Genomic DNA, 27,965 nt, shown 5'->3' with positions numbered 1-27,965 from the left:
TGAAAAAAGTTTAAAAGTTTTAATTAATTTTTTAAATTTATGTTTTTTTTTGTTGAGCGCAGAGAAAAGCAGCTCCTTCTTCTCCACACGCCTTGGATGGACGGCTTTGTATTTTCATCTCTTTCCTCAGTTTTCTCAGAAACCAAACATCCTTGTTATTTGATAGACGAGACTCTTCCTGAACAGCTTTTGATTTTTTCTGAATGCTCGCCATGCCCAGCCTTCGTTCTGCAAGATCTTGCTCCGTGAAATCTTTGTTCTTACTTGATAATCCTCTTGGCTATGGTTTGTGAGCTGCTCTTGCCGCCTCATCAATTTTCTTCCAGAAATTGATAAGTTCTTAGTCTGCTTTGTGGTGGAAATCTGAACTCTTTCCGGCCTTTTCTGCGGTCAGTAGATCGGTTTTAAGGGTGGTCGGAGATATTAGGTGCATTTCTGTTTATTTCTCTGTTTCCTTTTGCGTGTCTCGTCTTTGTCCTTGCTCCCAAGTATTTGTAGCTGCTGATAGAAAAATGGAGGATAATTGAAGAGACTGAGAACTTGTATTTGAAGGTTATTTTGTTTACGGTTGCAAAGCGAAGCATTTCAACTTAATTGAAGTCATGTTTTTCTGGTTTCCTGGAGGGAAAAATATTCGAAAAATCGCAAAATTTCTATTTGTAGCTTTATCAGCAGCCGATTTTCCAGTGAAGTAAAATATCTGTTGGTGCAATACTTCCTGCATTTCCAAAATAACAAAAAGGGGCTTAAAGATGGAAAACTTCTTAACTTTCAGATCGGGAAATTTTAGTTTTAGGTTATGTTTACTGGAAGGTCGTATTGCTTGGGTCCTTGAATTAGGCTAGCGGGGTGTGGCTGTGTCATATTGATGATTTTGAATTTTTCAGCTTAAAAAGAGGCGGAACGTGTCCATGAAGGCTGAGTCAGGAGCACTGAGGAGTAAGGTCTGTATCTTGGGCTTTGGTCCCGTCCATTATCTATTTGTGTTCATCTGATCAAGCCATTGAGTAGGACCTTATTAAAATTTGAATGGACCTTTTCGTTGAAAACTGAATTTTTAAAAAACCTCTCTTTTTCCCATTGAAGTTGGCGCCGGTAACCATTCTTGGCGGTGGTAAAACTCTTGAGGAAAAAGTCTCAGACATCCAGGGTCCCACCTGCCATCCAATCTATCAAATCAATGCCGTCTGAGTTCAAGTTAACAGGTAATCCAACCTCTCATCTTCTGGGAAAAAGTCCAAATGTTAAAATGGGAAGCACTGACGTAATAGCATCGCATAGTCCTGAAAATGGTGCTATAGATAGGAAGGTTTCTGAGGAACTTCAGGATTGTGCCGGTGACATGGATTTCATCAACGAGGACTCGCCATATGGTGAAAAGAATACATCACTAGAAAGTAGGCACTCTAGTGGTGATGAAGAAGTCGATCCTATACCTCTGCCCCTTTCTTCAATCTCAAAATCTTTCTGGGAACGCAGGTGGAGTGATACAACACCTTATGCTTCAAAAATGGTACTTTTAGCTCCGAATTCCAATTTTTGAATTTGGTTCATGACACTCACAATGTGATTTCTCAGCTTGATAAATAGCTTCATCATTGTTGAAGAATGCTAAGTCTACAAATTTTTGCAATCTCAATATTTTAATTGGAAGTTTCAGCCTTAAAATTATGTTTGCATCTTTTTTGCATATTGGCAATCAATAATCAGTAATTACTTTATACCTGTTGCTGATTTAAGGATTAATTTATACACATAGACAGAGCCACAAAAAATTGTGTGTTGTTTATCGTGTTATTGATATTGATTGTTGATGATTTTTATTGCTTGTGAGTGCTCTCAAAAAAGTCTTTGAACTTAGACTAATCATATGATTTAAGCTATTTTTCTAAATATTTTTTGGGGAGGGGGTGCACTTCCGAAGTCATTAGTGGCTGGACTATCAGTTGAAGAACATCTAAGATACTGAAGTTGAATAGTTGATGTGAGGATGTGAAAAGGGAGATGCTTAAACTAGGGTCTATTTGCTTTTTTGACTAAAATCTTATTTTGGTCTTTGAACAATGGTATCATTATCAATTTAATACTTTAGAACATGACAGAAATTGGTTGAAAAACAAAGCTACATCTAGGTATTAGGTTTTAGGATACAACGGTTTACAAAATAATTGACAATATTTTAGTTCCTCTGACATATGCTTTGGCATCTTAGTCCTAATGTTCAATTGGATTGGTGTTTTGCAGAATGCTAAAAGTGAAAATGAGCTGATGGGAAACTATGTAGTGTTAAGTTCCTTGCCTTCAACAGTAGGAACAGGATTTAGTAAAACCAACGTAGGAAACATTTCTTCTTTTTATTGACTTGATTTCTTTTATGTTTCATCTGCATGGAAATTATTGGAAAAGATTAATACTTGCAAATTTGGACATTCGATATTACATGCTTCTAGTCATATTGTGGTGTCAATTAAAAGCATCCGTAACTTTCTTCTCTCTATTTTCACTAGCATGGCTGTCGATTGAATGTATTATATTTTATACTGGATGATGGGCATATATTCATGAAAGCCTTAGGTGTTTTCTTCATAAGATTATTGTAAATTGTAATTCTAATTGTAACTATTGTGGTTGAAGACAAGCCAGAGGAAGGAACTGAATGAATATTATTCAGTAATATGGTCAGAATATATACACGTACCATAACCTTCTATAAAAGGAAAAAAAACAAAAAAGGAAATAAAATCAAATATTACTCCTAATGACCCAATCCTATCAAATCTCTATTTTTATGGGATGTACCCAATCCTATCAAATCTCTATTTTTATGGGACATATCCCTCTAATTCTTGTAATTATTCTCACACTCCCCCTCAAGTTGGATCATAGATGCTAATCATGTCCAACTTGCTTATACAATTATCAAAAGCGGGTTTGTGTAACCCCTTTGTCAACACATCTGCTGCTTGGAGATTTGTCGGTAGGAAGGCTAGGCATACAATTCCATCTTCCACCTTTTCTCTAATAAAGTGCCTGTCTATCTCCACATGCTTGGACCTCTCATGTTGGATAGGATTCAATGCCATACTTATGGCAGCCTTATTATCACAATATAGCTTGAGAGGCAGATCAAGTTGGACATGTATTTCTTTCAGAACCCTTTTTAGCCACAACTCTTCCATTATGCCTTGAGCAAGAGCTCTCAACTCAGATTCAGCACTGCTTTTAGATACAACTCTCTGCTTTTGACTCTTCCAAGAAACCAGATTTCCCCATACAAATGAGCAATACCCAGAAGTAGATCTCCTGTCTTGGTGATGTCCACCCCAATCTGCATCTGTATACACCTCTATGTTCCTTTGTTCATGTTTTTGAAACAGTAAACCTCGCCCAGGATTTCCCTTTAGGTATCTTAGGATTCTGTATGCAGCTTCCATATGTTTTTCCTTCGGTTCACACATATACTGACTAGCAACACTCACAGCAAATGCTATGTCAGGTCGTGTGTGAGATAGATAAATAAGTTTCCCAACAAGCCTTTGGTATCTCTCTTTATCCGTTGGCCTCTCTTTCTCTTTATCTTCTTCTTTACCCTCTTCATCTAAATTGCCCTCTTCTTTCTTGGATTCTTGCCTCTTCTTTGGAACAACAATAGGGGTTTCAACAAGTTTACACCCTAGCATACCCGTCTCCTTTAAGAGATCAAGTACATACTTCCTTTGAGACACATAAATACCTTGCTTTGATCTTGCAACCTCCATTCCCAAGAAGTATTTCAGACAACCCAAGTCCTTGACCTTGAATTCTTTTCCAAGAACAGCCTTTATTCTTGCCGCTTCCTCATTATGATCACCAGTGATGATTATATCATCAACGTATACAATAAGGACACACCTCTTGCCCCCTTCTACTTTAACGAATATAGTATGATCCGATAGTGCTTGATTGTAGCCTTGTAGCTTTAGAACTTTTGAGAATCTATCAAACCATGCTCTTGGAGACTGTTTCAACCCATATAATGATTTCTTCAATTTACATACCTGATTCTCCCTTCCTTTATCAAAGCCAGGAGGTAGAGTCATATAAACTTCTTCTTTCAATTCTCCATTTAGGAAGGCATTTTTGACGTCTAGTTGGTGTAACGGCCATTCAAGATTGCTTGCTACGGATAACAATACTCTGATGGTGTTCAATTTTGCCACTGGTGCGAATGTTTCCTGGTAGTCAATGCCATAGGTCTGTGTAAACCCTCTTGCCACCAGTCTAGCCTTCAATTTATCAAGATTTCCATCAGCCTTATATTTAGGGGTAAATACCCACTTGCAACTAACCAGCTTCTTATTTCTTGGTTTCTGCACAACCTCCCAAGTCTCATTTTCTTCCAAGGCTTTCATTTCTTCCAAGACAGCTTCTCTCCATTCAGACGTTTTCAGGGCCTCATGAATGTCCTTAGGGATACAAACACCATCCACATTTGCAATAAAAACCCGATATCCTGGGGATAAGGCTTTATAAGATAGGAACGTCTGAATAGGATGTTGTGTACATGATCTTGGCTTCTTCCTGAGAGCAATAGGCACCTCCAAGTCATCTTCTGAACTTTTTGAACCGTCTTCCTCATCAGGATTATCATTCTCATCTTCCTTAGGACTATCTCCCATAGGATCTGTCATCGGTTCTGATTCCGGTACTGCTTCAGGTATGAGAGCTTTTGTACCATGCTTCTTCTTCCGCGTGTAAACTTTGATCTCTTTACCTTCTGCACCTGTGTTCTTATCTCCCCCTGAACTTGCATTTTCTTTTGATTCTGGAATAAAAGAGACAGGCTCAAGTAAAGTGGGATGGTCAAGAGGGTCAAGAGAATCAATAGGTTCAATGGGAGAATATTCTTGAAATTCACTCCAACTCTCCCCCTGAATTGAAGGTGATGAATAGAAAGGTTCAGATTCAGAAAAAGTAACATCATGACTGATGAGTAGGCGTTTAGAGGATGGATCAAAGCATTTATATCCCTTTTGGTGTGAGGAGTAACCAAGAAACACACACTTGACAGCTTGTGGGTCAAGCTTGGAAGAGGAATGGAGATGCACAAACACAGAACACCCAAATAACTTTAATGGAAGAACGGTTTCAAGATGGGTGAGAGAGTGGGTCTGCCGGAGACACTCGAGGGGTGTGGTGTAGGATAGAGTTTTTGTGGGCATGCGGTTAATGAGATAGGTGGCGGTAAGAATGGCATCTCCCCAGAAATATGTTGGCACATTTGTGGTAAACATAAGGGCACGGGCAACATCCAACAGGTGTCTATTTTTGCGTTCGGCTACCCCATTTTGTTGGGGTGTATTTGTACAGGAGGTCTTATGGATAATGCCCCGAGCCTTAAGGAAGTCACTTAGGGACTTGTTGACATATTCAGTGCCATTATCTGTTTGGAGAATTTTGATGGACGTGTTAAACTGATTAAGAACCATGGTATAGAATTCGATAAAAATAGAAGGTACCTCAGATTTATCTTTCATTAAATATACCCAACATACACGGGTATGGTCATCAATAAAGGTAACGAACCACTTGGCTCTAGTTCGATTAGAGACACGAGATGGACCCCAAACATCACTATGGATAAGAGAGAAAGGCTTAGAAGGTTTATATTTAGACCGTGGAAAAGAAGAGCGATGGTGTTTGGCTAATTCACAAATATCGCAATGAAAATTAGAAATTTTATTAGATGAAAAATTTGGAAACAAATGACTCAAATATTGGACATTGGGATGACCCATTCTTTTATGCCATAACAAAAGATTAGCTTGTTCAGAAGTAGTCACAAGGTTGCAGTAGATTCGGGACCATAGATTACTCACAGTTGATTCATCAAGGTAGTAGAGCCCATCACACTCCTCAGCACTGCCAATCATCCTCCCCGATGAGAGATCCTGAAAATACAGTGAGTAGAGAAGAAGTGAGCACTACATTTGGCTTGTTTAGTTAACTTGCTAATGGATAGTAAATTGCACGCAAGATAGGGAACATGAAGGACAGACTCAAGATGCAGAAATTTAGAAACAATGATACTACCCTTTCCTGCAATGGGAGAGGATGTACCGTTTGCTGTGTCAATCTTTTCATGGCCACTATAGGGAAAGTATGAGGTAAACAAGGTAGAGTCTGCAGTCATGTGATCTGAGGCTCCGGAGTCAACAATCCACTTTGATTTAGTGGAACATACATTAAATGCAAAATGCGAATTACCTTGCTTAGCAACGGAAGCATTATGAGATGGAGGCGACTGGTTGGATTGTAAACTATGGAGCATCTCTAGAAGCTTATTTAACTGATCCTTGTCGATGATAGGCAAGGTACCCGATTTGTCTGGAGCAGAACCAGATTTGTCTGAAGTAGAATCAGAAGTAGTTTGATAGCCACGAGATTTACCTTTACGTGGTTTCCAATCAGGTGGTTTTCCATGGAGGTCCCAACATTTATCTTTTGAATGGCCTGTCTTTCTGCAATGCTCACAAACAACCTTTCCTCTTGATTCCTTTTGGTCTTGATCCGATTGTCGGCTCACTAAAGCAGACACCTCAGATGAAGGAAGGGTTGATGAAATTCCAGGTAACATCACCTTGCGTCTAGACGCCTCACGACGAACCTCAGCAAATGCATCCCAAGTAGATGGTAGAGGAGAGCGAGCCAGTATGCGACTACGAACATCATCTAATGATTGATGAAGACCAGCCAAAAATTGGAATACTCGCTCATCTTCAATAAGCCTCTTATACCGTGCTGCATCACTCGGACAAGGCCACTCGGTTTCTATGTTGAGATCAATCTCTTGCCACACTGAAACTAACTCCAACCAGAATTCCGTAAGATCACGCTCACCTTGTTTGATCTGCCAACTTCGAGTTTTGAGATCATAGATTCGAGCACCATCTTCCCCATCCGAGTAAGACTCCTTGACTGCGTCCCAGATATCCCGTGCTGTCGGGAGAAACATAAAGGACCGTCTGATTTGAGGGGTCATAGAGTTAACCAACCAAGAAGCCACCAGGGAATTGTCGGTCTCCCACTTCACCAAGGCAGCCGAGTCTGACGCGTCTGGTGGTTTGGATGTACCTGAGATAAGACCCAGCTTCCCGCGGCCTCCAACAGCCAGTCGAACACTCTGGGCCCACTCACGATAATTGGTTCCATTGAACTTTTCGGAAACCAGGACAAGGGACGCCCCCTCGGCAGAACTCAACCCGAGAGGAGTTCCGCCATTTGGAGTGATTTTCAAGTCAGCCTCAGCGCCGGAACCCATGAACGCAGAGGGTCGAGTGCGCGAGTCTGACTCTTGGTCGGCTCTGTCGTCTTCGTCTGAGTGATGGTGTTCAGCGTCTGCCTGCTCTGATACCATGTGGTCGAAGACAAGCCAGAGGAAGGAACCGAATGAATATTATTCAGTAATATGGTCAGAATATATACACGTAGCATAACCTTCTATAAAAGGAAAAAAAACAAAAAAGGAAATAAAATCAAATATTACTCCTAATGACCCAATCCTATCAAATCTCTATTTTTATGGGACATATCCCTCTAATTCCTGTAATTATTCTCACAATTATAAATGCTTTGAAAGCAGAAATGGCCACGTACATCATTTTCGCAACAGTTTGAAGAGTTGGTGCCAGTTGTCATCATTCATGGTTAATTCAAATTAATAAAATATATTAAATATCTCTCTTACTTCTTGAGTTCGCTATTTCAGAAGCTTCAGTCATGGTATCAACTTCCAAATGGAAATTGGGAGTTGGGGAAGATAATATCAACTTCCGGAGCTGAATCTGTTATTTCACTGCCTAATGGGAAGGTAAAATGGTTTGGACTCTACTGAATGGTTTTTCTTTTGAATGTCTGCTTAGCTATACTCTTCTCCTTATTATAGGTTTTAAAGGTGAAAGGTGAAAGTTTGGTCCCAGCAAATCCTGATATTCTTGATGGAGTGGATGATCTGATGCAGCTTAGTTATTTAAATGAACCTTCGGTTTTATACAATTTGCAACATAGATACAATCAAAATAGTATTTATGTAAGTCCTTTTATCTTTGAAGTTCTATCTTCACTGTGACCTTAATATAAGCTATTGTAACATCTTTATGTGTAAAATTGTGTGATCAGACGAAAGCTGGGCCAATTTTGGTTGCTGTAAATCCCTTTAAGAAAGTTCTTTTGTATGGAAATGATTATATTGAAGCATACAAGCGTAAAACAAGTGAAAGCCCTCATGTATATGCCATTACAGACACAGCTATTCAGGAAATGATACGAGGTCACATTTTCTTTTCTCATATATATACATAGATACATACGTGTATGCATACATCAATATAAGTTTAGTTGTTGGAAACCCTCATTTGCTTTAAGCATTTCTAACTCTTATTCATGCTTTGTTTTCCAGATGAAGTAAATCAATCCATTATTATAAGGTCAGTAAATATTTAATTAACAAAATTTTGGTAATTTTAAATTTGTTTTCTGAGATCCACCTATTATTATTTAATGAATTAAAAGCTTTATCATCATCTTGTGTCTGAAGTTTGTTTTCTATTATGTCAATCTTCCTCTTGGCTTTCCACTTTTCCTTAAAATTGTGAACCCTCCATATTACGCCATTTAATTGTTTATTGTATATTCTGTGTACATTGGGACTTAATTTATGACTTATGCTTACCATATTCAGTGGTGAAAGTGGAGCTGGAAAAACTGAGACAGCAAAGATAGCAATGCAGTACTTGGCTGCTCTGGGTGGTGGAAGTGGAATAGAGTATGAGATATTGAAGACTAATCCAATACTAGAAGCCTTTGGTAATGCAAAGACATTGAGAAATGACAACTCAAGTCGTTTTGTAAGATCCACACTTGTCATGTTAAATCTCTTAGTTGCTCTTTTCTCAAGTGTTTCGAGTAATGGTTCTATTCATGTTAAGTTTTGATCTAATTTTATTTATACTGAAAGTTCTGATAATTTGAATCAACATTTCACAGGGAAAGCTCATTGAGATACACTTTAGTGAGACTGGACAGATATCGGGTGCTATCATTCAAACATGTTAGTGTACTAATGAATTTTGTGATTGAAACCATGTGCTTTTGCTTCCCCAAGAAATTTTCAACTAACTATTTTGTTAAATATTTGTGTCCGCCTGTTGATTGTGATGTTCCCTGCATAACATAAACAGTTTTGTTGGAAAAGGTAACTGTTCATTCTTTTGAGCTGTATATTTACATTATTATTTGCATTCATCTCATCCTACATCACTGGGCACTGTTTTGATTTGGTGATTGAACAGTCTAGAGTAGTCCAATGCAATGAAGGAGAAAGGTCATATCATATATTTTATCAGCTATGTGCTGGAGCACCACCTTCTCTAAGGGGTAACTACTGGCTTTTAACCTTCCCTTTTGTTGTATTTATTGAATATTGTGAATAATGGTTGAGTTCTTGTAGTCTGGGCATATTATTTGAGCATGAACTTGAAGATGATAATGTGATTCCTTCAATATAAAGGATAGCTATCCCTTTTTGAATGTGCTACTATTTAATTGAAATATGAAAGATAAGAGAAAAATAGTCTAGGAATGCTAAAAACTGTCAAAGCTTAGTCTTTGATTTGTATGTTGTTGAAAGGTGTCATTGGGCTTGGGCCCAATTCGGAATCAGATCCTATCTGATTCTAATTTTATCTAATCAGATTTTATCTTATTTATTTTAAGTGTATCTTTTATTCTGAGTTTATATTAGGATCAGATCTGATATAATCAGATCTTAGATTTAATTCTCATTGATTCTCTTGTAACAAACCGTAGTCTGCTCCTGTTTGCATATGGCTGATGCTATGAATAAAATTGAAGCTTAGAAATCAATTACTCAGCCAATTTCTTCATGGTATCAAAGCCCATGGCTGATCCTCACACCAGGTTTGGCCAATATAGGGCATCCAATGCTGAAACAATTGACCCCAATGTACAATAGAATGCGACGATGTCTTCTGTTGGTTGCTAGCCTCCATACAACGTTCTAGACCTTTTGGTGTTCAACATTGCACATAAACTTGATGGCTAAAATTACCCCCAATGGTCTCAATCCTTCCTGATGTTCCTCCATGGTTGTGACAAAGAGGAATTCGTTGATGGGCGTGCTCCAATACAACTCTCTTGTTCAACTACGGCAACAAATTGACCTCTGAGGTCCATCTGTGGTCATGCAGTGAAGATGCCAGATACTATAAAAATTTGTTGAAACTGAATGAGTTTACAAATTCTTCTTTGGTTTGAACACAGAATTTGAAGAAGTCAGAAGCAAAATTCTTAGTCACTCCAGTCTACCCTCCATCTGTCAAGTCTTCTTGATGGTCAAGCAAGAAGAGAGTCATAAATGCATCATTAGTGGAATTCATCCTCTCCCTCCTTTGAAGTTTTGGCCATGGCAGCCCGAGGACCATCTACTGATGACAATAGAGGTAAAAAGGGGTCTCATCCTTCTACCCTCCATCCATGAAATCTTCTTAATAGTTAAGTAAGAAGAGAGTCATAAACACATCACTAGAGGAATTCATCCTTCTCTCTCTTTTGAAGTTCAGCCATGGCAGCCTGAGTACCATCTACTAATGACAATAAGGGAAAAAGGGGTCTTGTCCTTTTTGTGATCACTATACAAAGCTGGACATACTCGGGATATATGTTGGAATATTCAAGGACGTCTAGATATAAACCACAGGGAAGAAAAGAAAGAGAAGGTTGTGTAACTAGCACTAATAATGAACAAAAACTGGATCTAAATCAATTATGGGAACAAGTATATTAGTTGCAGAAATTGTTCAACACTCATGAAAGAGATAAGTCTCCTAAAGTGAGTACTGCTATTGGGTTAGTGGCCTCTAAATCATGTATTATCTCTATTGCCTATTGAAACATGGGAATTAGGGAAATTGGGGATATAAGGGTAGTTTGGATATTTAGTATATTCTCTATAAATAGGTCTTTAGGTTGTAATGGCTTGGGGAATTTACTTGTGCTGTGATGAAATATGGATATGATCAATGTCAAACTAACCATATGCATTTGTGAGACACAGCGAAGGAAAAATTTCAGTTTTAGTTGTCTATATTGATGACATAATCTTGACTGGCGATGACTATGAAGAGATTCATTAATTGAAGAAGGCTCTTGCAAGAGAATTTGAGGTGAAAGATCTTGGGCATTTGGAGTATTTTCTTGGAATGGAGGTGGCTCGGTCAAGTAAGGGAATAAATGTTTCACAAAGAAAGTATGTACTTAATCTTTTGAAAGAAACAGGGATGCTTGGTGCAAGACTGGCAGACGTTCCAACGGAGACTACTTGCAAGTTGAAAATGAGAGAAGATGGAATCTGTTGATATTGGAAGGTATCAAAGATTGGTTGGAAAACTAATTTACTTATCTCATACTAGGCTTGACATTTGTAATGTGTTGGTGTTGTAAGTTAGTTCATGAGTAAACTTCAAAAAGAGCATATGTAGGTAGCGTATATAATGTTGAGATATCTCAAGAAGACACCAGGTATGGGACTGTTTTCTCAAAAGAGGGAACTAAAGGTATTGAAGTTTATGTAGATGCTAATTGGGTTGGTTTCTGGTTACTGTACATTTGTCATGGGAAATTTAGCAACTCGGAGAAGTAAGAAGCAAACTGTTGTTGCAAGGGAGCAGTGCAGAAACTGAATTAAGGGCATTAGCACATGGAATTTGTGAAGGAATATGGATGCAGTTAGTTCTAAGAGAATTAAAGGTTAATGTCATAGCATCAACGTATATCTGGTGTGATAACATGGCTGCTATAAAGATGTCAAAGAATCCTATTCATCATGATAGAACAAACCATGTGGAAATTGATAGGAATTTCATAAAAGAAAAAATTGAAAGTGGCATGATCAGTCTTGATTATATTCCCTCAAGGATTCAAATAGCAGATTTGTTGACTAAAGCCTTGTCAAGAACCAAGTTTGAAGAACTAAGAAGCAAGTTGGGAATGATCAACATCTATTCTTTTGCTTGAGGGAGTGTTAGAAGTATCTTGGGCCAGTTGTTTAGAATTTCTTATTTCTTATTGTTTCCAATGTATTTTTTTTCTGTCTTATTTATTATCTTTGACTTTTGGGGTTTGAATCATTTATTGCTAGCTGTCTAATTTATTTTCTGTGACTTTTGGGGAGTGAATCATTTATTGCTAGCTGTCTTATTTATTATCTATGACTTTTGGGGAGTGAATCATTTTACTGCCTGCAGTTATGATCCTCCCTATATGTGTCCATCTCTCTAAATTCTGGCATATACAGAAAAATATAGAAATTTTTCCCCCTCATTTTCCATTGTTTTTTCTTGGTTCTACAACAGAGAAGTTGAATCTACAGAGTGCAGAAGACTATAAATATCTCAGGCAGAGCAATTGCTATATGATATTTGGTGTTAATGATGCAGAGGAATTTAGCATAGTCATGGTACATTTTACTTTCCGACAGTTACAGATGATTTGTCTTCATTAAAGATCGTTTGATTGATTCTCTTTCTTTTCTTTGGTTGATGGTTTGTTTTGAAACAGTAGTGTGACATGCATGTGAACTTATGTTAGTGTCAACAATTTCCAGGAAGCTTTGGATGTTGTCCACATCAGCAAAGAAGACCAGGAGGATGTATTTGCAATGCTTGCTGCAGTGCTATGGCTGGGAAACATATCTTTTACTGTAATTGATAATGAAAACCATGTTCAACCTGTAGAAGATGAGGGTAGGAATCGTCCGAAACATCCACTTAAAGCATCTATACTATAGTGTTTTTGCAGCATAATTGTGTTAATTACCAAAACATCTATTTTGCATTAGAAACTGTGATAGATCATGAAAGAATTCATCAGAAACTGTGTCTTATGTGCAGGTGAAAAGCATAATTATTTACTAAAAAAAGCTTAATTATATAATTATATGAACAGATAAAGAGAATATTTAATTTTCAGTCTTATATGTCAATAAGAAGTGGATAATTATTATTAATGTTAATAATGTCTGTTATAACGTGACTCTTGTAATAACACTGTTAACTTAGCTTTTACACAGAAAAAGTGTTGGCAAGATAGGAAGATTGCCTTAACTTATGAGGCAATCATTAGTTCCTTAATCAAATCGTGTCTTTTAGGAATTTTTTTAAAATTTATATCTTTTTTGTGGCCTTCAGCTTCATTGAACCAAAATAAACTGTTTTAAAGGAGTCATATAGCTGATCACTTTTTTCTGCTTTCATTTTCTATCTTATATCATTTTGAAGGGCAATGGGGGAGTCCCTCTAAAGGGTGATTTAAGGCTTTGTAAGCTGATTTTTTTTTTTTTTTTTCGCTATTGAAGCTTGCATCACCTCACTTATAGGCGCATTTTGTTTCTGTTGTATCTTCAGCTCTGTTCAACGTTGCCAAATTGATAGGCTGTGACATTGGAAATCTTAAGTTGACTTTATCAACTCGCAACATGAAAGTTGGTAATGATAACATTGTTCAAAAGTTGAAGCTATCACAGGTAAAATGGATACTGTGAAAAATATGGCTTTTGTCTGAAATTATGCCTCTTTGAAAATATTAACTTGGAGGAGGGAAGTTCTTGGGATTGGCAACTTGAAAGTGCGTTGCATTCTTCAGGCATTGTCAATATGAAAGTATATTATATTAACCAAAAAAAAAAATGAAAGTGTATCATGGCATTATTGATCTGCCCAAGAAATCTTTGTAAAATTATCAGGAGGGGGAAGTTATTCTTGCCTTTCATGTTTTGATACATTTATAAGTGCATTGCAGTAGGGTTTGGCATGATGAGGCTTGTGTGTTTAATTTTAGAAAAAATAAGTTGAAAATGCTATTTCTCATAAATAGATAGTGGGCTTGTTTTCTATGAAGTTTGACGAGTCACACTGTTCATGACTTACTAATAGTATAGGTTTCTATAGACTGTATATTTTATATTATATATGAATATATAGATGTATCTTACTTCTCAGGAGTCTCGGCTGCATTGAATGTTTCCTTCATTTCACTTTTTGTTTTTTTCCATTTCAAAATGCTTTCTTTGAACGCCATGATCTATACTTAGAAAAGAACCAGTAGAAAAAAATTTCTGAGGGTGAATCACATGCCATGAATTCAAAATTTTGGAGGTATCTTGCAAAATGTATAAATAGGACGGATCCCCATTGTTTCTGCAATATGTATGGTAACTAGATATCTTAATACAGATTTTGTCCCCCATTAACTTACATTCTACATTTTGTCTTGTAGGCCATTGATGCTAGAGATGCTTTGGCAAAGTCAATATATGCTTGCCTGTTTGATTGGTTGGTGGAGCAAATAAACAAATCACTTGCTGTTGGCAAAAGGCGTACAGGCAGATCTATCAGTATTCTAGATATATATGGGTTTGAATCATTTGATGTACGTTTTATTACCCTTACCTCCTTTTTCTTCAAATCTGTCTGATCATTCTCTTGTTTGAATATTGAGATATAATGTCTTTCTTGATGTTACTCATTAACCAGTCTATATCTGCAGAGGAATAGTTTTGAGCAGTTCTGTATCAATTATGCAAACGAGAGATTGCAGCAACATTTCAATCGTCATTTATTCAAGTTAGAACAGGAGGTATGTGTGACGTGTTTCCTTTGCGTATATAATGTGAAATACTAAGTTATATTTTATTTTCTTCTTTGAGTTTATTGTAAAAAACCTTGTTCATGGGGATACTATTGTTCATTCGATAATTTAATCATCATTTGTTCAATGTAGAACAAGTTGTGCGTGTCATGTTTCCTTTCTGTATGTACTGTGGAATTACTGATTCTATTCGGGGCACACGCGTGTGGGCTTGAGTTTATCATCAATAACTCCTAGGATACTCTTGTACATTCACCTTAGCTCTAGGGATGCTATTGTAATTTTCCGTTAGCTCAAGGTCTATAAATAGAGGTGCCCATTAATTGTGAAGCCATGAAGTATTCATTCAAAAGCTGAGTACATTCTCTTTGCCTTTACTCTGGTCATTTTCTCCAACACTACAAGGAAACTAGCTGCTTGAACGAAAGCACAATGGAATGTAATATTTGTATAGGATTCTCTCATGCTGACAGAATTCTTATTGGTGATCCCTGTTTCTTCAAAATCATTCTTCGATCCTGTCATTGAAAATCTTCTCTCTTCTCAACTTGCACTGTGCCAAGCCATATCAAGCCTTTTAAAGATACACCTGCCTAGTAGCCAATACTAATTTAGACCAGAAGGGTGCTTTGAATAAAAAACAAAGGGAAAATCACAATCAAGGACCCCTGGAGACAATTAATTACACTACAGGACCAAATGGTTTTAATATTACTTTGCAGGACCAATGTACCTACCTTTGTTGTGAAAAGACAAAAATACGCTTCATATGTATACTATATACTCTTTTAACAACTCATTTGAAAAAAAAAATCTCATTCACATTTTAACAATAATCAATTTCCTTATTAACAATTTTAAAAAATTAATTTGGTGGTGGAGAGGAACAAATGTTGTGAATTGGGGAACAACAATCAATCTCCCCATTACAACAAAAATTCATTAGGAGTAGTTTTGTCTTTTCACGAAAAATTTTAATTACATTTAGGTCCTTTGGTCTTGCAAAGTACTATCAGAATCTTTTGGTCCTATAGTGTAATTAATTGTCTCCAGGGGTCCTTGATTGTGATTTTCCCAAAAAAAAATGACAAACAACAAATCATGCTACAAGGAATTGAGATAATTCCAAAGTATTCTTTTTACTTTGATATTCTTGTTATTTACCTATTTACATGAAGCACAGACTTTCATGCATTGATATAAATTCCTTGTTTCGATCTAACAAAGTTGATAAGCAGACTATTTAAATTGGCCAAGATCTTTAATCTCAAAATTTCGAGACACTTTCTTTAAAATAATGTCATTCACATTGATGTTTAAAACGTTCTTATCATTTGATTGCTTTAATATGGGATGGTCTGCCTGACTTTATTCGTTCCCAATGCTTTTAAGCACAACCCCAGCAGCTGCTCAAGAAGTTACTATACTGGGTTTTGATTGCTAAACGCTCCAGCTGGAAAAAGGGGGCCCATTCCCAAAGAGCATGTCTGAGATGCTGTGATTATATTCTCTAATATATGGTTTAATACTTATTAACTGCCTCCAAAATGGCAATTGAATTATAGAACTAACTCTTCTAAAAGCTTGTGTAAAACGAAGATCTATCTTTCTTTGACAATGCGTAATGCTTACCTCTTAAAGCTACACATTTGAATATACTTGTGAACTATTACATTCTTCCAGGAATACATACAAGATGGCATTGATTGGGCAAAAGTTGAATTTGAAGATAACCAAGACTGCCTCAATCTTTTTGAAAAGGTATATACAGAGCTTCCCCCTCCCTCTTTGGTGCTATCTGTAATGTTCTTTTTAAGTGGAATTTGGATGAAGAAACTAGCCAATCCAACTCATTTTATGGGCCTGTGTAATTTTTTTTTTTTGTGCCTCATGTATAGAGAGATGCACATGCATGATAAATGGCTAAACTTCATTATGGAAAGAAGCAATAATATGTTTGCTTTCCAGGGAACTTCTGTCATTCGTGGTTGTGGTTGATACTTAAAAATTTGAATTTCTTTTTTCTTAAACTTTAACTTCTGATATGTGCAGAAACCACTGGGATTACTATCTCTGTTAGATGAAGAGTCCACTTTCCCTAATGGCACAGATCTGACATTTGCTAACAAGCTTAAGCAGCATTTGAATTCTAATTCATGTTTCAGAGGAGAGCGAGGCAAGGCTTTTACTGTGTGCCACTATGCTGGGGAGGTATTAATCTTTTTAGGCTCATAATACTATATGGGTTCTGTTTGTCTGTCAAAGGAGCATATAAATATCCATAAGATATCAAAATATGATTTTCATTATAGTGACATTACATTTGACTTGGTTTAGCTTCTAAAATATGACACTGCTGGGTTTTTGGAGTATGTATGTAAGTAAATTACACACTTTCGTTGAATAATTTTAATTAGCATATTTTCTATTAAATCAATTTAGGTTAATAGAGTATTTTAGTTAAAAAAATTTAAATTCAACTAAAGTATAGAACCACTTTTTGGTTTCAGGGAGGTCCCTTTGTGGAATTTTTAGAGAGGAAAAAATTGTATTGTCTCATTGCAATTCTAATGTACACATTGGTCCTATATATATACATCAAGAGAGATAAAAGCTAATAAATACTAATAAAGCCTAATTAATGAGATCCTAATAAATGCTAATAATTCTCAATAATAACATAAGCTAATAAATACTAATAAAGCCTAATTAATGAGATCCTAATAAATGCTAATAATTCTCAATAATAACATAATATTCCCACACTCCCCCTCAAGTTGGATCATAGATGCTAATTATGTCCAACTTGCTTATACAACTCTCAAATGCAGGCTTGGGTAGTCCCTTGGTTAGTACATCCGCAGCTTGTAACTTTGTAGGTAGGTATGTCAGACATACAATACCTCCTTCTACTTTCTCTCTGATAAAATGTCTATCCACTTCAACATGTTTAGATCTCTCATGCTGTACAGGATTCAATGCCATGCTTATAGCAGCCTTATTATCACAATACAATTTCATTGGTGGATCAACTCTGACTTCTATTTCTTCCATGACCCTTCTTATCCATAGTTCTTCTGTAATTCCTTGAGCTAATGCTCTCAATTCTGATTCAGCACTGCTTCTGGATACAACTCTTTGCTTTTGACTTTTCCAGGTTACTAAGTTTCCCCACACAAATGAACAATAGCCAGAGGTGGATCTCCTGTCTCCATAAGTCCCCCCCCAGTCTGCATCGGTGTAAATCTCAATTGTCCTTTGATCATGCTTCTTGAATAACAATCCCTTACCAGGTGTACCCTTAAGGTATCTGAGAATCCTATATACAGCTTCCAGGTGTCTCTTCCTTGGATCACACATGTATTGACTTACTACACTGACAGCAAAAGCAATATCTGGCCTCGTATGGGATAAATAAATCAGCTTCCCAACCAGTCTTTGATATCTGTCTTTATCAATGGTTTCTTCTTTCTCCTTGTCTTCTTCTTCAACTTCATTATCAGAGTTGTCTTCTCCTTCTAACTCCTCAGTGCCGCTTTTCTTAGGTGGCCTCTTCTTTTTCGAGATCACAATAGGAGTTTCCTTAGGTTTACAACCCAACATGCCAGTTTCCTTGAGAAGATCAAGTATATACTTCCTCTGAGATACATATATTCCTCGTTTTGACCTAGCAACTTCCATCCCAAGAAAATATTTCAAGTTCCCAAGATCCTTAACTTCAAATTCCTTACTAAGGATAGTTTTTATCCTTGCTATTTCATCAACATGATCTCCTGTAAGGATTATATCATCAACGTACACAATGAGGAGGCACTTCTTAGCTCCCTCAGCCTTAACAAACATCGTATGATCTGACAATCCTTGCTTGTAGCCTTCTAACTTCAGGACCTTTGAGAATCTGTCAAACCATGCCCTAGGTGACTGTTTCAAGCCATACAGTGATTTTTTCAGCCGACATACTTTGTCATTTCTGCCTCTATCAAACCCAGGAGGTAAAGTCATGTAGACTTCTTCCTTCAATTCTCCATTTAAAAAAGCATTTTTGATATCTAGTTGATGAAGACGCCATTCAAGGTTGGCTGCCACTGACAATAAGATTCTTATAGTGTTCAGTTTTGCCACTGGCGCAAACGTCTCTTTGTAGTCTATGCCATAAGTCTGGGTGAAACCTCTTGCTACTAACCGTGCTTTCAACTTGTCAAGTGTGCTATCAGCCTTATACTTTGGGGTAAAGACCCACTTGCAACTAACTAGTTTCTTACCTCTAGGTCTTTCAACAATCTCCCATGTTTCATTTTTCTCCAAAGCTTTCATTTCCTCCATAACTGCATTTCTCCATTCTGGTATTTCCAATGCTTCTTGGATGTTGTTTGGAATAACAACTTTATCCAAATTAGTGATGAAGGCTCGGTAACCAGGAGAGAGAGCCTTGTAGGACACATGCTTCTGAATCGGATGCAAAGTACAAGACCGAGGTTGTTTCCGAAGGGCAATAGGTAGATCAAGATCAGTAGATTCACATCTTTGTTCTGAGTCATCTGGCTTACTAGATGGATCAATCTTTGGTATGTCAGCTTCAGGGACTACCTCTGGTTTTGACTCTCTTGATGCCTCAGGTACAAGTTGCTCACTATCTTTTGTTTTCTTCTTTCGAGTGTAAACTAACAACTCCCCCTTTTGTGGTCTTTCCACATCTTTCTCTGTTTTCTTGTTTTCCTCAAACTTTGGCATAAGAGAAGAGGTTGGTGAAGGTGGGATGTTGGACAAAGGTAAGGGTGATGGTTCTAGTAAAGGAGACACGGACTCAAGAAGTATATATTCAGCGTTAGGTTCTAGTTCCCAAGTCTGAGATTCACCTATATTCTCCCCCTGAATTGAGGAATTGGAATAAAAAGGAGTTTCTTCATGGAAAGTAACATCAAGGCTTACAAGGATGCGTTTAGAAACAGGATCAAAGCACTTATATCCTCTTTGAGTAGGAGAATAGCCAAGGAAGATACACTTGATAACTCGAGGTTCAAGTTTACTGCTTTGGTGGATATGAACAAAGGTTGTGCACCCAAACACACGAAGCGGAAGTTTGGTTTCAATGTGGGATGTAGGAAAAACACTCTGCAATTTTTGGAAAGGAGTTTCGAAGGCTAATATTCGACTGGGCATCCGGTTGATGAGATAGGTTGCGGTTAAAATGGCTTCTCCCAAATAAAACTTTGGCACGTTGCAAGTGAACATGAGTGCTCTTGCAACTTCAAGGATATGTCTATTTTTTCTTTCTGCGACCCCATTTTGTTGGGGTGTATGGGCACACGTACTGGTATGGATAATCCCATGCATTTGGAGAAAATTACTCAAAGATTGGTTGAAGTATTCAGTGCCATTATCGGTGTGTAAAACTTGAATGCTAGTGTTGAATTGGTTTTTGATCATGGTGAAAAAACTCATGAATGTGGATGCAGCCTCGGACTTGTTTTTCAAAAGGTAAACCCAACAAACACGAGTGTGGTCATCAATGAAGGAGATGAACCATTTTGTTTGAGTACGGTTTGAAGTGCGAGATGGTCCCCACAAATCACTGTGGATGGTTGTGAAAGGTTTGGTAGGTGTGTATTTGGCTCTAGGAAAGGAAGTTCGATGGTGTTTGGCAAGTTCACATACCTCACACTGGATTTCACTATGATTCAAGGTCGGGCATAAGTTTGGAAACAACCGCTGAAGGTAATGAAAATTGGGATGACCCATTCTCTTATGCCATAACATAAAATCATGAACTTTAGAGGTAGATGCAGAATTACCAACAATAGGTGGGTTATCTACTCGAGTGACGACCTCTAAATAGTAGAGCCCCTCATATTCTTTGGCATTGCCGATTGTCGCACCAGATGATAGATCCTGAAACACACAACGTGACGGGAGAAATTTAGCAAAACAATTTGAGTGCCTGGTCAGTTGACTGATTGAAAGTAAATTACAGTCAAGTTTTGGCACGTGAAGGACAGATTCCAAAGTAATAGAATCTGATATACGGATACTCCCTTTTCCTGCCACTGGTGCTAAGGAGCCGTCTGCAATTTTCACTTTAATATTTCCAGCACATGGGGTGTAAGTGGTGAACAATTGATGACAATTAGTCATATGATCAGATGCCCCGGAATCCACGATCCAGACCACTGCACTTCGAGTCGTCTTTAAAGCCTGAAGGAAAGACCCTCTTTTTGCCACAAATGCCATGGGTGCAGATCTGGAATTATGCACAACACTACATAAAAGTAGCCACAGCACCACCCCTAGCACTTCAAATGAGGGAAAAGCTTTTTGGTAGACTGAAAACAGAAGCCACAACCCAATATAACTCCAAATCCAGCAAAACAGGGCACTAACAACACCATACGACCTGATATGGTTCGAAAACGATGTGCCCATACACCGGATTGTGCTGGATCTTGCCGGAGAGAGTGCGTCGTTGCCGTCCGAGAAGATCGTGTCCTGAACGGAGCCTCCACGCGCCTCCACGCGCCGCCGAAAGTTTACTGACGCAGTGAGCAGGGGTGGCGCGTGTGGTCTACACGCGCCGCCGTTCGCCGCCGCCGCCTTGGGTTTCGCCATTCGGAGCCTCCTGAGTACGTCTAGGGTGGTGGTGAGATTCAAAACTCGCTCCACCATTGTCCACACAAACACCGTCACGTACTGTTCAGGCAGCCCATTCTAGCCATTCCAGAACTAATTTAATTTGAAATTTTGAGCCTGATGCTCTGATACCATGTGGAATTTTTAGAGAGGAAAAAATTGTATTGTCTCATTGCAATTCTAATGTACACATTGGTCCTATATATATACATCAAGAGAGATAAAAGCTAATAAATACTAATAAAGCCTAATTAATGAGATCCTAATAAATGCTAATAATTCTCAATAATAACATAAGCTAATAAATACTAATAAAGCCTAATTAATGAGATCCTAATAAATGCTAATAATTCTCAATAATAACATAATATTCCCACACCCTTATATTTTGAAATTAGGGAGAAATTCCGCGTAATTTTAGTAAATTTTTTTTCTAATTCACTCTATATAAATTGTAAGAGACTAAATCATGCTAGAAGCTTATAATTGAATCAAATGTTGAATAACCAGAATTTTGATTTGACTTCGCATCAAGTCCAAGGCTATATCTTAAAACTAATGGGGCTACTTATGAGATTGCTTATCTCACCTGAATGTTTAATAGCTCCATTTGTTCCTTTCCTCAGGTCATGTACGACACAACTGGATTTCTGGAAAAAAACAGGGACCTATTGCACTTGGATTCCATTCAACTTCTATCGTCATGCAGGTGTCATCTTCCTCAGATATTTGCATCCTTTATGCTTACCCAGTCTGAGAAGCCTGTTGTTGGTCCCTTACACAAGTTAGGTGGAGCTGATTCTCAAAAGCTAAGTGTTGCAACAAAGTTCAAGGTACATCATCAAAACTGAAATTCTAAATAGCTTCAGCTTTCATGACATGTTCTGAAACTTAGGCAAACCATTGTTCTAGTTTTTGTTGTCTTTAAATTAATACATTTGTTGGAATATCTGGTATTCTATTTGAAGAATTTCAGAAAATAATGACTATGACATTTCTTATTTTATTTCAAAACAGATGTTACAATTTATGGAGGAAGTTGGTCACAGAAAATGAGCAATCAATCCTTAACATAAACCAAAATAAAGGCCAAAGAATTTTAGCGAACGTGAAAGGGAATAATGGGTGAAGAATATTGGCCTATCAACTTTCACTTAAAAAGCAATAAACATGCAACATAAAGCCTCATAAACCATGAACAAAAAAGGGAATGAAATATTTGAAAAATAGAGCACCGTGTTTCTGTCCAAGAATCATGGGATTCCATGCTATTCTGCTTGCTCAAACCATGCAATATACTTCAATTACTGCTGTAAAAGGGAGAGGGGAACAATGACTGGGCCACCAAAATATCAATGAATCTAATGATGCTGATTAATGGTTATCTGTAAGAAGTGAAACTTGTGACCTATCAACCAAGATGCTACATAGTTTAATTCTTACGATTAATCAGTTCACGTTGCTTTGTCAATTTGTTTTACATGTTTTATTGCAAGAACAGCGCACATGAGTTAGTTTAGGTGTTTAGAGTTGGGTGGGGCACACATACATAAATGCTAATGGAAGTAAAGAGGCTGAGAGGGAGGAGTGATAAGTGGTGAAGTCAGATGCTGCATCATGCCTAGATCTGTTAACACATTTTACTCCTTTGCCCATTCCGTTTCCAATTTTGCCCTTGTGCACCCTTTATAGTCATAGGGAGTTCTTAGAAGTAGATGTTATCTGTTTTTGGTATTATGTTTATGTTGTTTTTGTTAACATCCAGGGTCAACTGTTCCAATTGATGCAAAGGTTGGAGGGCACTACCCCACATTTTATTCGCTGTATTAAGCCCAATAACCTCCAGTCTCCAGGATTATATGAACAAGGTCTTGTGCTACAGCAGCTAAAATGTTGTGGAGTGCTAGAAGTGGTTCGAATATCAAGATCAGGCTTCCCTACTAGAATGTCTCACCAAAAGTTTGCCAGAAGGTATAAAAGAGAGATTGAGTGATATAATAGTTTTTGTCTTTACTATTTTTCCCCCTTTTCATTTGTGTCTAATTTTTTGTCTTGGGACTGGTGAATCAGATACGGTTTTCTTCTCCTTGAGAATGTTGCATCTCAGGATCCACTTGGTGTTTCAGTTGCAATTCTTCATCAGTTTAATATTTTGCCTGATATGTATCAAGTTGGCTACACAAAATTATTTTTCCGAACAGGCCAGGTATATGGATCCTATTGATTGAATTTATGCAAATCATTTTCAATTGATGTGGTTTTGAGGTCTATCAAATTAATTGCAGCAGCAGTCTTCCTGGCTGGTTAAATTCTTTTGGTTTGCATGATCAACGAAAAATGGAATTTATTGCATTTAATGTTGAGAATCTGGGTACCTTCATGCATTTTTAATTTCTAAGCATTTAGAATCTTAGATGAGTATAGGCAAATCAGAACGAATGAGCTTCCCTTATTTTTAGCCATTTGAAATGTTGAGATTCAGTGATTGGGATGTGGATGCATTAAGTTTTCTGGACCTAGTAGAGTCAGACGCCTTTGTTTAAGGGAGAATATCAATGAAAGATTTGTGAAAGAATTTAATATCTGACAAGGACCTTATCTAAATCGGATCCTTGTTAAAACAATAACTTCATTTGTTATTTTGATATTTACTCGTTAGAAATCCTTTTTAGATATTAGATTTCTTCCCGGGTCCTTTATTGATATTCTCCCTTTTTTATTAAAAAATGTTTTTGTAAACCTCAGTCTAGTCACTTCTTGTTTCAGCCATAGGCTGGGTAAATCAAATGCATTTTATGTAACTTTTTCTTTTCTTCATGATTTGCATTCTCCTTTCCTCTTTCTCTCTGTTTTAGTCAGATCCGAACATTAAATTGTTGCTTTACTTTGTAGTCATCATGTATAAATTTGTGGTTGGCATAACTTAGGGGTTGAATTTCTTTTATTTGTAAATATAGGAAAGTAGAGATTAAGTACAAGATAAACTCCTTGGGATAAGTTATAAAGCACTGTAAAGATTTATAACTCGTATTTTCAGAATGCAATTAGATAAAGTTATAATCATTAGGGGTTGTTTGATTGGCAAAAGTATTTTGGGTTCCTCGGCATGTCGCATTTCCGCATTTCGTGTAGGAAACTAGACGCATTTCTTGTGCATTACATCGAATGAGAAATGAGCTGCATTGTTCACAGCTTTTTATAGATTTTATATTTAATATTTATGATTATAAAAAATAATCCTATTAGAATTGAGATTCCCATCTACACTATCAAAAATATTTTTATAAATAATATGTAAATTAGTTATAATAATAAAATAGTAGAATATAAGTATATAGTGACAGAAAAAATAATATGGAATAAATAACAAGCTAAAAGCTTCAAATTATATAATGAATCAGTATTGCCTTTTTTAAGTTTTTTAAAATGATGAAATTAAATACTTTTTTCTTATTTCTTATCTCTGTTGTTGTAACAAAATATATAATGTTACAATTAACTCATTTTGTTTCCATGACTTGGTCCCCCATGGGTAAATGAGAATGGCAAAGGCGCAGGGTAGGGAATGTTTTGTAGTTTGTCCCCATCTCGTTCTTTCATGTGTTACCCACACTTGTCCATAACTCTATTCCCCCCCCCCCCAAAAAAAAAAAAAAAAAAATCTTTTCCATGCTCGACTCTGCTGGTATTTTATTATCCCTCTAGTAAAACATGTTCAAATTAATCTTAGGTCAGGAAATTCATGTAATATAACATAATATAGAACTCAATAATTTGATAGGTCAATCTTTTTATCTCAGGTTTGAGTCTTGGCAATGATTGCATTGTAATCTGTACATATATATATAGGCATGGGTGGGTTCAGAGTAGGGCTCATGTTGAGACTATTTAGCTCAGACCTTGCCCTACATTTGAGCCATAAAGATAGGGCTTTTTTCCAAACCCCTGCCAAAAGTTGACTGATCTAATCCAAAAGGCACAAGATAGGTTGGATGCTTGTGTATCAGGTCTAAATTCTTATCCCTACTAAAGGACATCTCATGAACTGAAATTGTGCTTAAAGCCTCTTGAACTAAGCAAATGATGGGCCACATTTTTGGGGCCAATGAGATGGGGAAGGAAGATACCTGCCTTGAGCCTAACATGTCATCCAGCTTGGATACATGTATGATTTAATAGCAACTTGATCATGCTTATTACTACAGACGAAAATGAGACAGAAGGATCTAATTGCATTGTATTATATAAAACTTGAAGGGTAGCTTTGCATTATTTTTTCTCCTTAAAAGGAGGAAACAATTGAGACTTTCTTGATGTTAGGGGGACTGAAAGTGTGTTCTTAAGCTGAGCCCAAAAGTTTCTTACATCGGGCTTTGCGTTTTCGATAGAGTTTTGAACCTTAGGCTTCCTGAGGATTTTAGGATCGCAATATTCTATTATAAACGAAGATCCACTCTACCATTCATCATGCTTGGGAGGATTTACTCTTTCAGTCAGTCTTTGGTGATATATTTCTTGAAGGGTAAGAACAATTTGGTCAGAAATAGACGTGCTACCAGTTGCACAGAGGATTGCATTTGATGAGCTTTTGATTTGATGTTGGTTATGTCCATAACAAATTTTAATGCTATATATTTTTTCTTGAAAAAATGGTGGTCTTTTTCGTACTCTACCATGCAAGTGACTGGAAAATAAGAAATGCCTGCATTGCATTTAATTTGGATCTTGTTCCTTCAGAATCTGCATTGGTAGCTCTGTATTTCTTTCTATAAACTTACAGTTATAATATGGATTACGAAACAAAAAGAACTATGTTGAGAGTAAATTACACTAACCTCCTGTTCTATGACTGCAGATTGGAATACTTGAAGATACCAGAAATCGTACCCTTCATGGCATTTTACGTGTCCAAAGTTTCTTCAGGGGTCACCAAACTCGGTGTTACCTGAAGGAACTTCGCAGAGGAATCATTACTCTTCAGTCTTGTATTTCCCTTTTCACCACTTTTGTTATCTCATATTCTTTTTAGATTTATATAAAGAGATGGAAACCGTAATTTGGTAACTATTAATGCAGTTATTAGGGGGGAGAACATCAGAAACGAATTTGCAGCTTCACTTCGGAGACATAGAGCTGCTGTCCTTATACAAAAGCGGATGAAAGCAATATTTGTAAGAAACAGAACGAAGAATACTAATGAAGCTGCAATTGTTATACAATCGAGTAAGAGTTCTAGATTCTTTCAATGCCAATATTTATGCTACCATTTTGTTGGTCGGATTTATGAAGTGCTCATAAAACTGAGCACCGTGATTTATTTTTTAAATTCTCCTGTCGTGAAAATCCAGCTTAGGGGGCACAGCAGGAGATCCTGATCAGTGGCTATTGCCTGTTAACATCTGTAAATATTTTATTACGTTATTAATTTGAGCTATATTTGCAGTCATTCGTGGCTGGTTAGTCAGAAGATGCTCAGGAGATTTAGGATCATTGAAATCTGAAGGCGTGAAGGTATTCTCTTTCCCAAAGTTGAGAAACTTCAATAAGCTGATGCAAGTTGGCTTTGCATTTTCCCCCCTCAAATAATTGTTCTTAGGATTCTATATAAAAAATTCATATTCGTGTTAACTTAAATTTCTGAGCTCTAAAACAGACAAATGAATCGGATGAGGTACTGGTCAAGTCTTCTTTCTTAGCTGAATTACAGCGTCGGGTGCTCAAGGCAGAAGCTGCACTGAGGGACAAAGAAGAGGAGAATGACATCCTCCACCAACGTCTCCAACAGTATGAAAGCCGTTGGTCTGAGTATGAATTGAAGATGAAGTCCATGGAAGAAGTGTGGCAAAAACAAATGAGATCCCTACAGTCCAGCCTCTCCATTGCAAAGAAGAGCCTTGCAATTGATGATTCAGAAAGGAACTCAGATGCATCCGTCAATGCAAGTGATGAAAGAGATTACAGCTGGGATATAGGAAATAACCATGGACGCCAAGAAAGCAATGGAACAAGGTCAATGAGCGCAGGCTTGAGTGTTATAAGTCGGTTGGCTGAAGAATTTGAGCAGCGGAGTCAAGTATTTGGTGATGATGCCAAGTTCTTGGTGGAGGTAAAATCTGGTCAAGTTGAAGCAAGTTTAAATCCAGACCAGGAGCTCAGAAGGTTGAAGCAGATGTTTGAAGCTTGGAAAAAGGATTATGGTGCAAGACTACGTGAAACCAAGGTCATTTTACATAAGCTTGGAACTGAAGAAGGTGCACTTGACAAAGTGAAGAGGAAATGGTGGGGAAGAAGGAACAGTTCAAGGATAAATTGACTTTTTTTTTTTTTGGTGTCCTTTTCTTTTTCCTTTGGCGGACAGATTCTCATTTTTGGGTGGGAAATCACAATCGTTTAGGGCGTCGTCAGCGACTATATGTAACATAGGAAAAGAATACAATAGGAAAAGTAAAATAGGAGCCATAGGAGATTAGGAGTAATGAACTTATATCTGAAAATGGGTTAGCTGCTGCTAGACCCTCTTATTTATGAGATTTTTCTTCCAGGCATCATAATCATAGAAGATATTTGTGCTAGAGTGGCAGTAAATTGAGACGTCAGTCCAAGCCTTTCCTTTCTTGGGTGGAACTGTCATTTCATTC

The 27,965-nt window shown here is 37.2% G+C and overlaps 1 protein-coding gene across 5 annotated transcripts; it reads left to right on the top strand.

The window, feature by feature from the left end:
* On the top strand, positions 1–27,899 carry LOC129322739 (myosin-1-like). Of its 5 annotated transcripts, none has more exons than XM_054969102.1 (27): positions 1–427; positions 888–944; positions 1,087–1,205; positions 1,302–1,513; positions 2,245–2,334; positions 7,748–7,849; positions 7,925–8,068; positions 8,158–8,308; positions 8,438–8,465; positions 8,720–8,885; positions 9,025–9,088; positions 9,219–9,232; positions 9,330–9,414; positions 12,411–12,514; positions 12,662–12,800; positions 13,461–13,579; positions 14,332–14,484; positions 14,602–14,691; positions 16,387–16,464; positions 16,756–16,914; positions 21,954–22,160; positions 23,093–23,298; positions 23,398–23,533; positions 26,183–26,312; positions 26,404–26,550; positions 26,771–26,838; positions 26,981–27,899. In XM_054969102.1, the coding sequence occupies exons 3-27, from the start codon at positions 1,181–1,183 to the stop codon at positions 27,638–27,640; spliced, it is 3,477 nt and encodes a 1,158-aa protein (XP_054825077.1). In that variant the 5' UTR covers positions 1–427; positions 888–944; positions 1,087–1,180; the 3' UTR covers positions 27,641–27,899. The 5 variants fall into 5 exon arrangements, with proteins under 5 accessions (XP_054825077.1, XP_054825075.1, XP_054825074.1 ...); XM_054969103.1 differs by having other exon boundaries at positions 2–427; positions 1,282–1,513; XM_054969100.1 differs by having other exon boundaries at positions 1–389; positions 1,087–1,513.
* The last annotated feature ends 66 nt before the right edge of the window (positions 27,900–27,965 follow it).

This window comes from Prosopis cineraria, unplaced genomic scaffold (assembly GCF_029017545.1).
Source record: "Prosopis cineraria cultivar Desert tree isolate PC_DT_omini unplaced genomic scaffold, ASM2901754v1 PC10, whole genome shotgun sequence".
In the NCBI taxonomy this organism is placed as follows: Eukaryota; Viridiplantae; Streptophyta; class Magnoliopsida; order Fabales; family Fabaceae; genus Prosopis; species Prosopis cineraria.
The sequence above is the reverse complement of the archived record's forward strand: the minus strand, read 5'-3'. Positions and strand labels throughout refer to the sequence as shown.

What these genes read in the sequence shown, in the direction of transcription:
- LOC129322739 (XM_054969100.1), top strand. Translation starts at nt 1,181, where the DNA reads ATGCCGTCTGAGTTCAAGTTAACAGGTAATCCAACCTCTCATCTTCTG. An exon ending in GCCTCAATCTTTTTGAAAAG is followed by an intron (nt 16,465 to 16,755) that starts GTATATACAGAG and finishes TGATATGTGCAG; the next exon opens with AAACCACTGGGATTACTATC. An exon ending in AATCATTACTCTTCAGTCTT is followed by an intron (nt 26,313 to 26,403) that starts GTATTTCCCTTT and finishes CTATTAATGCAG; the next exon opens with TTATTAGGGGGGAGAACATC.